Here is a 12,846-nt window from a genome sequence, read left to right as displayed (position 1 = left end):
CTTATGGTTCGCCTCCCCTCCCCATGGTACTGGCACAAAAACAGACACATAGACCAGTGGAACAGAATAGAGAGCCCAGAAATCGACCCTCAACTCTATGGTCAACTAATCTTCGACAAAGCAGGAAAGAATGTCCAATGGAAAAAAGACAGCCTCTTCAATAAATGGTGCTGGGAAAATTGGACAGCCACATGCAGAAAAATGAAATTGGACCACTTCCTTACACCACACACGAAAATAGACTCCAAATGGATGAAGGACCTCAATGTGAGAAAGGAATCCATCAAAATCCTTGAGGAGAACGCAGGCAGCAACCTCTTCGACCTCAGCCGCAGCAACATCTTCCTAGGAACAACGGCAAAGGCAAGGGAAGCAAGGGCAAAAATGAACTATTGGGATTTCATCAAGATCAAAAGCTTTTGCACAGCAAAGGAAACAGTTAACAAAACCAAAAGACAGCTGACAGAATGGGAGAAGATATTTGCAAACGACATATCAGATAAAGGGCTAGTATCCAAAATCTATAAGGAACTTAGCAAACTCAACATCCAAAGAACAAACAATCCAATCAAGAAATGGGCAGAGGACATGAACAGACATTTCTGCAAAGAAGACATCCAGATGGCCAACAGACACATGAAAAAGTGCTCCACGTCACTCGGCATCAGGGAAATACAAATCAAAACCACAATGAGATATCACCTCACACCAGTCAGAATGGCTAAAATTAACAAGTCAGGAAATGACAGATGCTGGAGAGGATGTGGAGAAAGGGGAACCCTCCTCCACTGTTGGTGGGAATGCAAGCTGGTCCAACCACTCTGGAAAACAGCATGGAGGTTCCTCAAAATGTTGAAAATAGAACTACCCTATGACCCAGCAATTGCACTACTGGGTATTTACCCTAAAGATACAAACATAGTGATCCGAAGGGGCACGTGTACCCGAATGTTTATAGCAGCAATGTCTACAATAGCCAGACTATGGAAAGAACCTAGATGTCCATCAACAGATGAATGGATCAAGAAGATGTGGTATATATACACAATGGAATACTATGCAGCCATCAAAAGAAATGAAATCTTGCCATTTGCGACGACGTGGATGGAACTAGAGCGTATCATGCTTAGTGAAATAAGTCAATCGGAGAAAGACAACTATCATATGATCTCCCTGATATGAGGACATGGAGAAGCAACATGGGGGGGGAGGGGGATAGGAGAAGAATAAATGAAACAAGACGGGATTGGGAGGGAGACAAACCATAAATGACTCTTAATCTCACAAAACAAACTGGGGGTTGCTGGGGGGAGGTGGGATTGGGATTGGGGAGTATTCTTAAAGTTCATATTTGAACTTCTGTAGTTGCTTGTATTCTTCTATATTTCTTCTAGTCCCACATCAATTACTATGTACATGGTAAAGATTGATAAATTCATAGATCTTGTCCCAAATCCAGATGCCTTGACACTGTAGGCCTTTAATTTATGCAACATGAGATTTAACTTAATTCAAAACTAAAACTATCATCTTTATAATCTTTTCCTCTCTTTTTAAAATATCATTGAACAAAATCATTGAAATTAATGACATTTACTCAATCTTGTTGGATTGAAATTTTGTGCTCCTACCAACATTTTTTTTTTCTTCCAAAATTTCTCTTTTTGCTTGCTTGACTTATTCCAACTCATTAAGACTCAGTTTAAATGGCATCCCCTTTAAATGGCATCCCCCAAAATAGTTATTGACTTTTTAACTCAGATTGGGTTACTTTTTCATCTATAAAGCCTGAATCATTTCTTTATATGAACACTTCATGGGTTTTAACTTATTTATTTCCAGGTCCCTGTCACTGGCCTGGCATTTAACTCTTTCTTGGACATGTAGTCACTGGTAGAGAGCTTGGTGCATAGTAAGAACTCATCCACTAATGGTTTAATTCTGAAATTCTTTAAAGATTCACAAGCTTTTTGACTATATCCTTGAAGGCTTGTTTTACCTGTTGGTTCCTTAGGGTGTAAATGAGGGGGTTCATTAATTCAAAGGTGCGACTGAAGTAATGAGTAGAACTACTACCTTGTTGAATGTGTTCTTTTCTTTTGTTGAGGGCTTAAACATATGTGAAGAAGCAGCTTCCATAAGAAAGGGAGATGACAATCATATGGAAGAACAAGTGGAAGAGGCCTTTGTCCTTTGCTGGACAGAGGGGATCTTCAGAATAGTCCTGATGATGAACATATAGGAGAGAATCACTAGCACCAGAGTGATCACTAGAGTCAAAATGCTGTAAGAAAAGCAACCTTCTCAATGAGACTTGTATCTGAACAGGAGAGTTTCCAAAGGGGCCTCAAAGTCACAGAAGTAATGATTCAGCCGGCTGGATGCACAAAAGTTCTGCCAAAAAGGACCAGTTCTTTTTTTTTAAATTATGTTATGTTAGTCATCATACAGTACATAATTAGTTTTTAAAAAAATATTTAATTAATTAATTAATTAATTAATTTATTTTTAAGATTTTACTTATTTATTTGACAGAGAGAGATCACAAGTAGGCAGAGGGGCAGGCAGAGAGAGAGAGAGAGAGAGAGAGAGAAGGAAGCAGGCTCCCTGTTGAGCAGAGAGCCTGGTGTGGGACTTGATCCCAGGACCCCAAGATCATGACCTGAACCAAAGGCAGAGGCTTAACCCACTGAGCCACCCAGGTGCCCCTATTTTTTAAATTTCTTTTCAGTGTTCCAGAATTCATTGTTTATGCACCACACCCAGTGCTCCATGCAATACATCATTAATATTTGATGTAGCATTCCATGATTCATTGTTTTCATATAACACCCAGTGCTGCACACAATATGTGCCTTCCTTAATAACCATCACTGGGCTCACCCATCCTTCCATCTCCCTCCCCTCTAAAACCTTCAGTTTGTTTCTCAGTGTCCACAGTCTCTCATGTTTCATTTCCTCCTCTGATTCTGCCTTAATTTTTCCCTTCATTTTCCTAATGTCCTCCTTGCTATTCCCATGTTCCACAAATAAGTGAAACCACATGATAATTGACTTTCTCTGCTTGACTTATTTCACTTAGCATAATATCCTCCAGTCCCATCCACGTTGATGCAAAAGTTGGGTATTCATCTTTTCTGATGGCTGAGTAATTTTCCATTGTATATATGGACCACATTTTCACAAAAAGGACCAGTTCTCTCATTTCCAGTGGACCCTTCAGGCCCATGCCTGTCCATCTGAATGCAAAGATCTGTGTATTAGGATTGAACTATTCCACATACCTCTGTAGGATTCAGTAAATAATATATTAGAATAAAAAATCTACATTATTTACTCAAGCTTATTCAGGATATTTAGATCTAGAGTTTTGCTTTCCCATAGGGATAGAAAGATTCTGTTACATTCCAAGGATATTTTAGGAGCTTTTCTTCCCTTATCTACTTCATACCCAGATCCCTTCCCCAACAGCAGCAGAGAGACCCCCAGAGCACAAGAGAGTAGGGAAGAGGGGTTCTGGGTCCACAACTGCCCTCCATGTGACTATGCCCAAGTTAAGCCCCAGCATGTGAGAGAAAGGCTGTTAACTTCCAGCTACAGCCACGGGACATTGCCACCTGCTTTCCTGCTCAGCAGAGCCCCTCCCATCAGAGATTATGTGTACTTACACTGAGGAGGTGTTTGCTGGCCCACCCAAGCAGAGAGCTGAGGCGTCCAAGAAATGTTCCATTGGTGGGGGGAGAGGGTGCCAGGCAAGGTGGAGCATTCCTTGTACTTCTGGCAGCACTGGATAGCCACTGAAGGGGATGGGAGATGGTGTGGGGGAGGTCCTGGGCCAGCCCCTCTCTTATTCCTTCATGCCCCCCTTCTCCTCCACGGCCCATTTCTCTTCTTCCTCCTCCTCCTCCTCCTTCTTCTTCTTCTCCTCCTCCTCCTCCTCCTTCCCGTTCTTTCTTCTTTATTTTGCCTTTCTCCACAGACTTTTTTTTGGGTTTTATTTAAATCAAGTTAGTTAATATATAGTGTATTATTAATTTCAGGGTAGTATTTAGTTGTTCATCCATTGCCTGTAACAGCCAGTGCTCATTACATCAAGTGCCCTCCTTAATGCCCATCACCCAGTTACCCCATTTCCCCCCACCTCCCTTCCAGCAATCTTAAATTTGTTCTCTATAATTAAGAGTCTCTTATGGTTTGTCTCTCTCCCTGTTTTAGTCCCATTTTATTTTTCCATCCCTTCTCATATTTATATTTTATCTCAAAGTATTTAAAGCAGAAGTTCTTAACCAGGGATCCAATAGTACCTATATTGGATTTACCACATATATGAATCCACTAAATCATGTATAAAACACTTTATGTGGGCATAGAAATTTTATAGGGGAAGTATATGAAACTGTGCTCCAGGGTTTTCTAGGAGACTCCATTTTTAAACACTTGTAGAGCATTTCAAGTCTCTACTAATTTGTGAACTCGTGTGGTTAAAGAGTCATATTATGTGGGAGTGTCCTTATTGATTTATTAAAGACTTTTTCTTTGTATTGCTCTTATAAACATAAGGCAGTAGCTTTCAAACATTTTTGACCATAATACATTCTATATTTATATTATTTTCTGGCATACATATATATCTAACCTAAATAAAAGTTTTATAGAACACTTCTTCTTTTTCAAAGATTTTATTTGTTTATTTGACAGAGATCACAAGTAGGCAGAGGGGCAGGCAGAGAGTGAGGAAGGGAAGCAGGCGCCCTGCTGAGCAGAAATCCCGATGCGGGGCTTGATCCCAGAGCCCTGGGATCATGACCTGAGCCAAAGGCAGAGGCTTCAACCCACTGAGGCACCCAGGCACCCCAAAGAACACTTCTTTTTTTTAAAAATTTATTTATTTATTTTCAGCGTAACAGTACTCATTGTTTTTGCACCACACCCAGTGTTCCATGCAATATGTGCCCTCTCTATTACCCTCCACCTGGTTCCTCAACCTCCCACCCCCCACCCCTTCAAAACCCTCAGGTTGTTTTTCAGAGTCCATAGTCTCTCATGGTTCATCTCCCCTTCCAATTTCCCTCAACTCCCTTCTCCTCTCCATCTCCCCAAGTCCTCCATGTTCTTTGTTATGCTCCACAAATAAGTGAAACCATATGATACTTGACTCTCTCTGCTTGACTTATTTTGCTCAGCATAATCTCTTCCAGTCCCGTCCATGTTGCTACAAAAGTTGGGTATTCATCTTTTCTGATGGAGGCATAATACTCCATCGTGTATATGGACCACATCTTCCTTATCCATTCGTCCGTTGAAGGGCATCTTTGTTCTTTCCACAGTTTGGCGACCGTGGCCATTGCTGCAATAAACATTGGGGTACAGATGGCTCTTCTTTTCACTACATCTGTATCTTTGGGGTAAATACCCAGCAGGGCAATTGCAGGGTCATAGGGAAGCTCTATTCTTAATTTCTTGAGGAATCTCCACCGTGTTCTCCAGAGTGGCTGCACCAACTTGCATTCCCACCAATTCCCAGTGTAAGAGGGTTCCCCTTTCTCCACAACCTCTCCAACACACGTTGTTTCCTGTCTTGCTAATTTTGGCCATTCTAACTGGTGTAAGGTGATATCTCAATGAGGTTTTAATTTGAATCTCCCTGATGGCTAGTGATGATGAGCACTTTTTCATGTGTCTGATAGCCATGAAACTTGACCATTCTCTTACACCATACACAAAGATAAACTCGAAATGGATAAAAGACCTCAACGTGAGACAGGAATCCATCAGCATCCTAGAGAAGAACATAGGCAGTAACCTCTTCGATATCAGCCACAGCAACTTCTTTCAAGATATGTCTCCAAAGGCCAAGGAAACAAAAGCGAAAATGAACTTTTGGGACTTCATCAAGATCAAAAGCTTCTGCACAGCAAAGGAAACAGTCAACAAAACAAAGAGGCAACCCACGGAATGGGAGAAGATATTTGCAAATGACAGTACAGACAAAAGGTTGATATCCAGGATCTATAAAGAACTCCTCAAACTCAACACACACAAAACAGATAATCATATCAAAAAAATAGGCAGAAGATATAAACAGACACTTCTCAAATGAGGACATAGAACACTTCTTAATACACGTGCTACATTGTGATATTTTTTACTTTATTCTATTTAAAATATTTTAATTTCAGATGCTGGTTGCAACCCATTACATTGAATCCATAACCCACTAATGGCTTGCACTGCACAGTTGGAATCATGAGTCAAGGAAAGTTACGGAACGCTCTGGATGCCTTTGCCCTCCAACCTGGAATCTTCAGATAGTGGTTGAATGTTCACATCTGCATCAGCTTCGGACTTCACAACTACAGAGAAATAAAACCAATGAAGTTATAGACATGGAACATATTTCCTCACTTGATTATCTTAATGGTCACAGTGGGATTTCAGTACTAAATATTTTTAGAGGTGAATAAAGATTGTGAGGCCACATAATTAAAAAATAATATAAAAGTTATTGCATTTTCTGTTATCTACCACCAAGTCCTATCCTGCATTTCACAGAAATAACAAAATTTCCAGGGCTTTTCTTGGTAAGAAATAGTCTTCTGGTGTTCCTTATCACTTTAGTGGGATTTGCTCATTTCTGTTCTCCCACTAATTCAGACTGGAGCTGAATCAGAATTTTTGGATATTCTGTCTTAAAGGGAACCAATAAATAGGAGGCCAGAAGAAAGATGTCACAGAGGTCCTATAACTCTTGGAATCTCCTGATTTATAGGAATGTCTTTTACTGGGGCACCTGGGTGGCTTTTTTGGTTAAGCGTCTGTCTTCAGCTCAGGTTGTAATCTTGGGGTCCTGAATCCAGCCCTATGCTTGGACTCCCTGCTTAGTGGGGATCCTGCTTCTCCCTCTCCCTCTGCTCATAGTCTCTCTCTCAAATTATAAATAAATAAATAAATAAATAAATAAAGAAAGAAAGAATGTTTTTTACTTTGAGTTTATCCTAATGAGGTGACTGAGGGTGGGGACCCTAGAGAGTCTCAGAACGTGGCTGATCGTCAGAAAGACCAAATCTTTAGCCCCATTCACTGTTCACTGGTAAGGACAGGATGGGGGGATGATAGAGATTAATCATTATTAAAAAGTTGAAAAAGGAGATTTGGGAAGCTTCTGAGTTGGTGAATATGTTGAAGTGCTGGGAAGATGGTGTGTCAGGAGAGGGCATGGAAACTCCATGTCTTCCCATTCCCCATACCTTGCCCCATGAACCTCTTCCATTTGGTTGTTCCTGAGTGGTATCATTTATAATATATTGGTAATAGTATTCACATCACTTGAATATTGCTATGGGCAATATTTGGAAGAATAAACACTAAAATAATAATGTTTATTTCTGGATGTTGCAGTTTCTATGAAATTTTTCACTATTCATATTTGTCTTTGAATTTTTCTATATTAAATTTTTATCACATATGTAATTTTAGGTAAGAGGGCTATCTTTTTACTCACTGAATTGTACACATCATGTGTAAATAAATAATTAAGAACAGATTTCTAATTTGTCAGTGGAATCTCATTATTTTATGCTTGGACTATGATGCTATTATTGCATCTTTTTCTCTCTAAGGACATTATTCCCATTGTGCTTGGCTTAGGATTTTCTTAGGCAAAGTAAATTACACTTTAAGTTCATTAAAGGCACTTGAATCAGGGCCTCCAAGGACTTTTTAAAGTAGTTTTCAGCATGTGTGTTGTGGATGGAGGAAATAAACAGGGTTGTAAGGTAAAAACTTGTTTTTTCCAGAGAAAATCAGAACATCCACTTCTGCAGAACTAGAGAGGCTCCTTAACTCCTCTTTGCTCTTTAAAAAAATTAATATCTTCCTTTCAGTTTCCCAGCATAGAAATATTTCCTAATTTTAAATTAGAATGGCATTATTTTATAAATTAGAAAATATATGTGTACATATATGGTGAATATAGGTTCTTGGGGGCAAGGGGCTAGGAATACACTTAGTTGATCCTGTTAGTAAGTTTTTGTTCAAATGTGAGGCTCACTAAGGTCATTTGAGGTATAGCTTCGTGGTGAAAGAATGAAGAATGTCAAAGGTAGGTACTGGGATGTTTTGCAACCAACCTCCACCAGATCAAAAATGTGGGCAGGACCATTTTATGCATTAACAAGTTGGTACAATTCTATGTACAGTGATTTGATTGACACACAGAAACTATTTTTATTTTAAAAAATATTTATTTATTTATGAGAGAGGGAGGGAGAGAGAGAGAGAATGAGAGGGAAGGGCAGAGAGAATCCCAAGCAGACTCCAGTCCAAGTGCAGAGCCCAGCATAGGGTTTGATCTCATTACCCAGATCTTAGGACCTGAGCCAAAACCAGTAGTGGGAGGCTTAACTGACTCTGTCACCCAGGCACCCCTATTTTTTTTTTCTGAGAGAAGAGAGAGTGTGCATGACTGGTGGGGGGTGCGGAGAGGAGTCAGAGGGAGAGGGAGAGAGAATCTTAAGTGTGGACCCCAAGGTGGGACTTGATCTCATGACTTTGAGATCATGACCTGAGCAGAAATCAAGAGCCAGACACTTAACTGACTGAGCCTCCCAGGTGCCCCTGAAACAACTTTCTGATCACTCTCTCCAGACCTCTCCTCTGTCTATCTATGTATTTATATCCTATATGTCTCAATTACCACTGGTAAGCATTCCATTTTTTTGTATCTCCCATTTTTCAGTACCGTATATCCTATTTCTCAACTATTTGTCTCATAAACTTAAGTTAATGTCCCTTTTTCTATCATGGTATCTGTAACCTGGCAAAGCACCATAGTAAATTTGTACAGGATGGGAGTCGATATTACTCATTTAAACATCATAGTAACCTTAGGAGGTACTATTCCTGTTAACTCCACTTCATATTAGGAACTGGGAGTGCAGACAAATTAAATGACTTGCCTAAGGTCACTCTTCTAGTAGATGACAGAGATGTGACTTGATCCCAGACAAACTGTTCCAAGGTCCATACAATTAATGCCTCTGCATTACTGAAACATAACACACTTAAGTTGTCATGAAGGAGGGAAAGCAAAGCATTTGCTTGGTATCCTTCAGCTCTTTGTACTTTTTACCTATGGTTTTCAAATACATTGTTTTAATATAATAACCCTCTCTTCTCAAAGCCCTTTCTGCTGAGAACATAATAAGGAAAATAAAGGAATTACAGAGGCACTTAGAAAAAGTCTGGAGAAAGGTCCACTGAAGGACTATTTTCTGGAAGAAATCTAACTTGACCTTTAAATAATACCTAGTTTAAGGGGAGTGATCTGGAGAATCTTGATAGGGCATAACCAACATCTGCCATATATTTTGCATTTTATCAGTTACCACAACATGATGCAAAGTAATTTTAGGATTTAGCTTCTGAATACTGTTCTGAATACAAGTTTTAGATTAAAGAGACCCTACAACCCATCAAAGTATAGCTCAAAGGTGCTCAACTCTTGACATAATATGGTAAATCTCAACCAAAGCATGGGCTTAAAAATTGAATTGAAAATGAACTTTTGGGACTTTATCAAGATCAAAAGCTTCTGCACAGCAAAGGAAACAGTTAACAAAACAAAGAGACAACCCACGACATGGGAGAAGATATTTGCAAATGACAGCACAGACAAAGGGCTAATATTGAAGATCTACAAAGAACTCCTCAAACTCAACACACACAAAAGAGAATCATGTCAAAAAATGGTCAGAAGACATGAACAGACACTTCTCTAAAGAAGACATGCAAATGGTTCACAGACACGTGAAAAAGTGTTCATCATCACTAGCCATCAGGGAGATTCAAATCAAAACCATATTGAGATACCACCTTACACCAGTTAGAATGGCCAAAATTAACAAGACAGTAAACAACGTATGCTTGAGAGGATGTGGAGAAAGGGGAACCCTCTTTCACTGTTGGTGGGAATGCAAGTTGGTGCAGCCACTTTGGAAAACAGTGTGGAGATTCCTCAAGAAATTAAAAATAGAGCTTCCCTATGACCCTGCAATAGCACTATTGGGTATTTTACCTCAAAGATACAGCTGTAGTGAAAAGAAGGGCCATCTGAACCCCAATGTTTATAGCAGCAATGGCCACGGTCACCAAACTGTGGAAAGAACCAAGATGCCCTTCAATGGGCGAATGGTTGAAGAAGATGTGGTCCATATACTCTATGGACCATTATGCCTCCATCAGAAATGATGAATATCCAACTTTTGTATCAACATGGATGGGACTGGAAGAGATTATGCTGAGTGAAATAAGTCAAGCAGAGAGAGTCAATGATCATATGGTTTTGCTTACTTGTGGAGCATAAGGAATAACAAGGAGGACATTGGGTGAAGGAGAGGAGAGGGAGTTGGGGGAAATCAGAGGGGGAGAGGAACCATGAGAGACTGTGGACTCTGAGAAACAAACAGAGTTTTGTAGGGAGGGGGGTGGGGTTTGGGTGAGCCTAATGGTGGGTGTAATGGAGGGCATGTATTGCATGGAGCACTGGCTGGAACCCTGAAAAGAAATTAAAAAAAAAAAAAAGGAAAAAAGTGCTATGAATTGGGAGACCCTGGAATATTTAAAAACAATGGCAATAATTTTCAAGAAAACTCCCAATAAGCTGAGCTTCCCACTAGTATATTTCAGTAGAGTTGAGAAAATTACCTCATCAAAACCTGATTATCAGGTTACAAAAGGAAATGCATGTTACTTGATTTGCTTGGTACTGGTAGACACTGTCTGATCTGTCATATTTTGACATTGCTCCTCAGATCCAATTTCTGTGACTTTTACGTGAAGACTGGGCAGTGGTGTAAAGCCAGTGATGAGAAATCATTCAGCAGTAACAACGTTCATCTTACTGGGTTTGACAAATGACCCACAGCTAGAGATTTTTATTTTTATCTTTCTGTTTATCTCATATATGTTAAGTGTAATTGGAAATCTGATCATAATTTCTCTCATCTTGGTGGATTCTCATTTAAAAACAGCTATGTATTTTTTTCTTCAAAATTTCTCTTTCTTAGAAATCTCATTCACAACTGCCTGTGTGCCCCCATACCTGTACGTCATATCAAGTGGGGACAGAACCATCACCATTAAGGCTTGCTTCAGCCAAATCTTTTTTATTGTCCTCTTTGGAGCTACAGAATTTTTTCTTTTGGCTGTGATGTCTTATGACCGCTACGTGGCCATCTGCAAACCACTGTATTACGTGACCATCATGGACAGCAGAGTCTGCAGGAATCTCATCCTCTGTTGTTGGGTATCTGGCTTATTGATTATCCTTCCACCCCTTGGTTTGAGTCTACATCTGGAATTCTGTGACTCTGTTATTGACCATTTTTGTTGTGATGCTTCTCCATTACTGAAGAATTCATGTTCAGATACTTGGTCTATAGAGCAGCTGGTTATAGTCTGTGCTGTGTTGACCTTCATAATGACCCTTGTGTGTATAGTTCTATCATACATATACATCATTAGGACAATTCTAAGATTACCCTCTGTCCAGCAAAGGAAAAAAGCCTTTTCCACCTGTTCTTCCCACATGATTGTGGTTTCCATCACCTATGGCAGCTGCATATTTATGTATGTCAAACCTTCAGCTAAGGATGAAGTGGCCATTAATAAGGCAGTTTCTCTGCTCACTATATCTGTTGCCCCTTTGTTGAACCCTTTCATTTATACCCTGAGAAATAAACAAGTAAAGCAGTCTTTCCATGACATCCTTAAAAGACTTGCATTTCTTTCACAGAAATATTAGATTGTCATATTAGGAGTTTAAATTGAAACAAAACCCCAACTTATCCTATATCAATATGAAATCATTTATTACAAACAATATATCAATTCAACGTATAGATGGAAATTGAGTGATAAGAGTTGTGTAGTTCTCAACTCTGAGGAAATTTTAGTCCTCAATATAGATTAAAAATAAAGAAAACTGAGAAGAAAGTCTAAGGAAAAATTGTGATGGGCCGAACATTATGCAGATAGACACTTTTTTTTTTAGTTTTATTTCAGTGTTCCAAGAGTCATTGTTTATGCATCACACCCAGTGCTCCATGCAATACGTGCCCTCCTTAATACCCGCCACCAAGCTCTCCCAACCCTCCACTGCCTCCGCTCCAAAATGCTCTTTGTTTCTCAGAGTCCACAGTCTCTCATGGTTCCTCTCCCCCTCTGATTTCCCCCAACTCCCTTCTCCTCTCCTTCACCCAATGTCCTCCTTGTTATTCCTTATGCTCCACAAGTAAGCAAAACCATATGATCATTGACTCTCTCTGCTTGACTTATTTCACTCAGCATAATCTCTTCCAGTCCCATCCATGTTGATACAAAAGTTGGATATTCATCATTTCTGATGGAGGCATAATGGTCCATAGAGTATATGGACCACATCTTCTTCAACCATTCGCCCATTGAAGGGCATCTTGGTTCTTTCCACAGTTTGGTGACCGTGGCCATTGCTGCTATAAACATTGGGGTTCAGATGGCCCTTCTTTTCACTACAGCTGTATCTTTGAGGTAAAATACCCAATAGTGCTATTGCAGGGTCATAGGGAAGCTCTATTTTTAATTTCTTGAGGAATCTCCACACTGTTTTCCAAAGTGGCTGCACCAACTTGCATTCCCACCAACAGTGAAAGAGGGTTCCCCTTTCTCCACATCCTCTCAAGCATACGTTGTTTACTGTCTTGTTAATTTTGGCCATTCTAACTGGTGTAAGGTGGTATCTCAATATGGTTTTGATTTGAATCTCCCTGATGGCTAGTGATGATGAACACTTTTTCACGTGTCTGTTAA

General features: G+C 39.8%; 1 protein-coding gene across 1 annotated transcript; it reads left to right on the top strand.

Moving 5' to 3' along the window:
* The first annotated feature begins 10,864 nt into the window (after positions 1-10,864).
* LOC123946454 (olfactory receptor 6C2-like) lies at positions 10,865-11,803 on the top strand. The gene has a single exon (XM_046011840.1). The coding sequence runs from the start codon at positions 10,865-10,867 to the stop codon at positions 11,801-11,803; it is 939 nt and encodes a 312-aa protein (XP_045867796.1).
* Positions 11,804-12,846: the final 1,043 nt, after the last annotated feature.

This window comes from Meles meles, chromosome 7 (genome assembly GCF_922984935.1).
Source record: "Meles meles chromosome 7, mMelMel3.1 paternal haplotype, whole genome shotgun sequence".
Taxonomy (NCBI): domain Eukaryota; kingdom Metazoa; phylum Chordata; class Mammalia; order Carnivora; family Mustelidae; genus Meles; species Meles meles.
Note: the sequence above shows the minus strand (reverse complement) of the source record. Positions and strands in the feature narration are given on the sequence as shown.

Coding starts and splice junctions, on each gene's coding strand:
- LOC123946454 (XM_046011840.1), top strand. CDS start 10,865: ATGAGAAATCATTCAGCAGTAACAACGTTCATCTTACTGGGTTTGACA.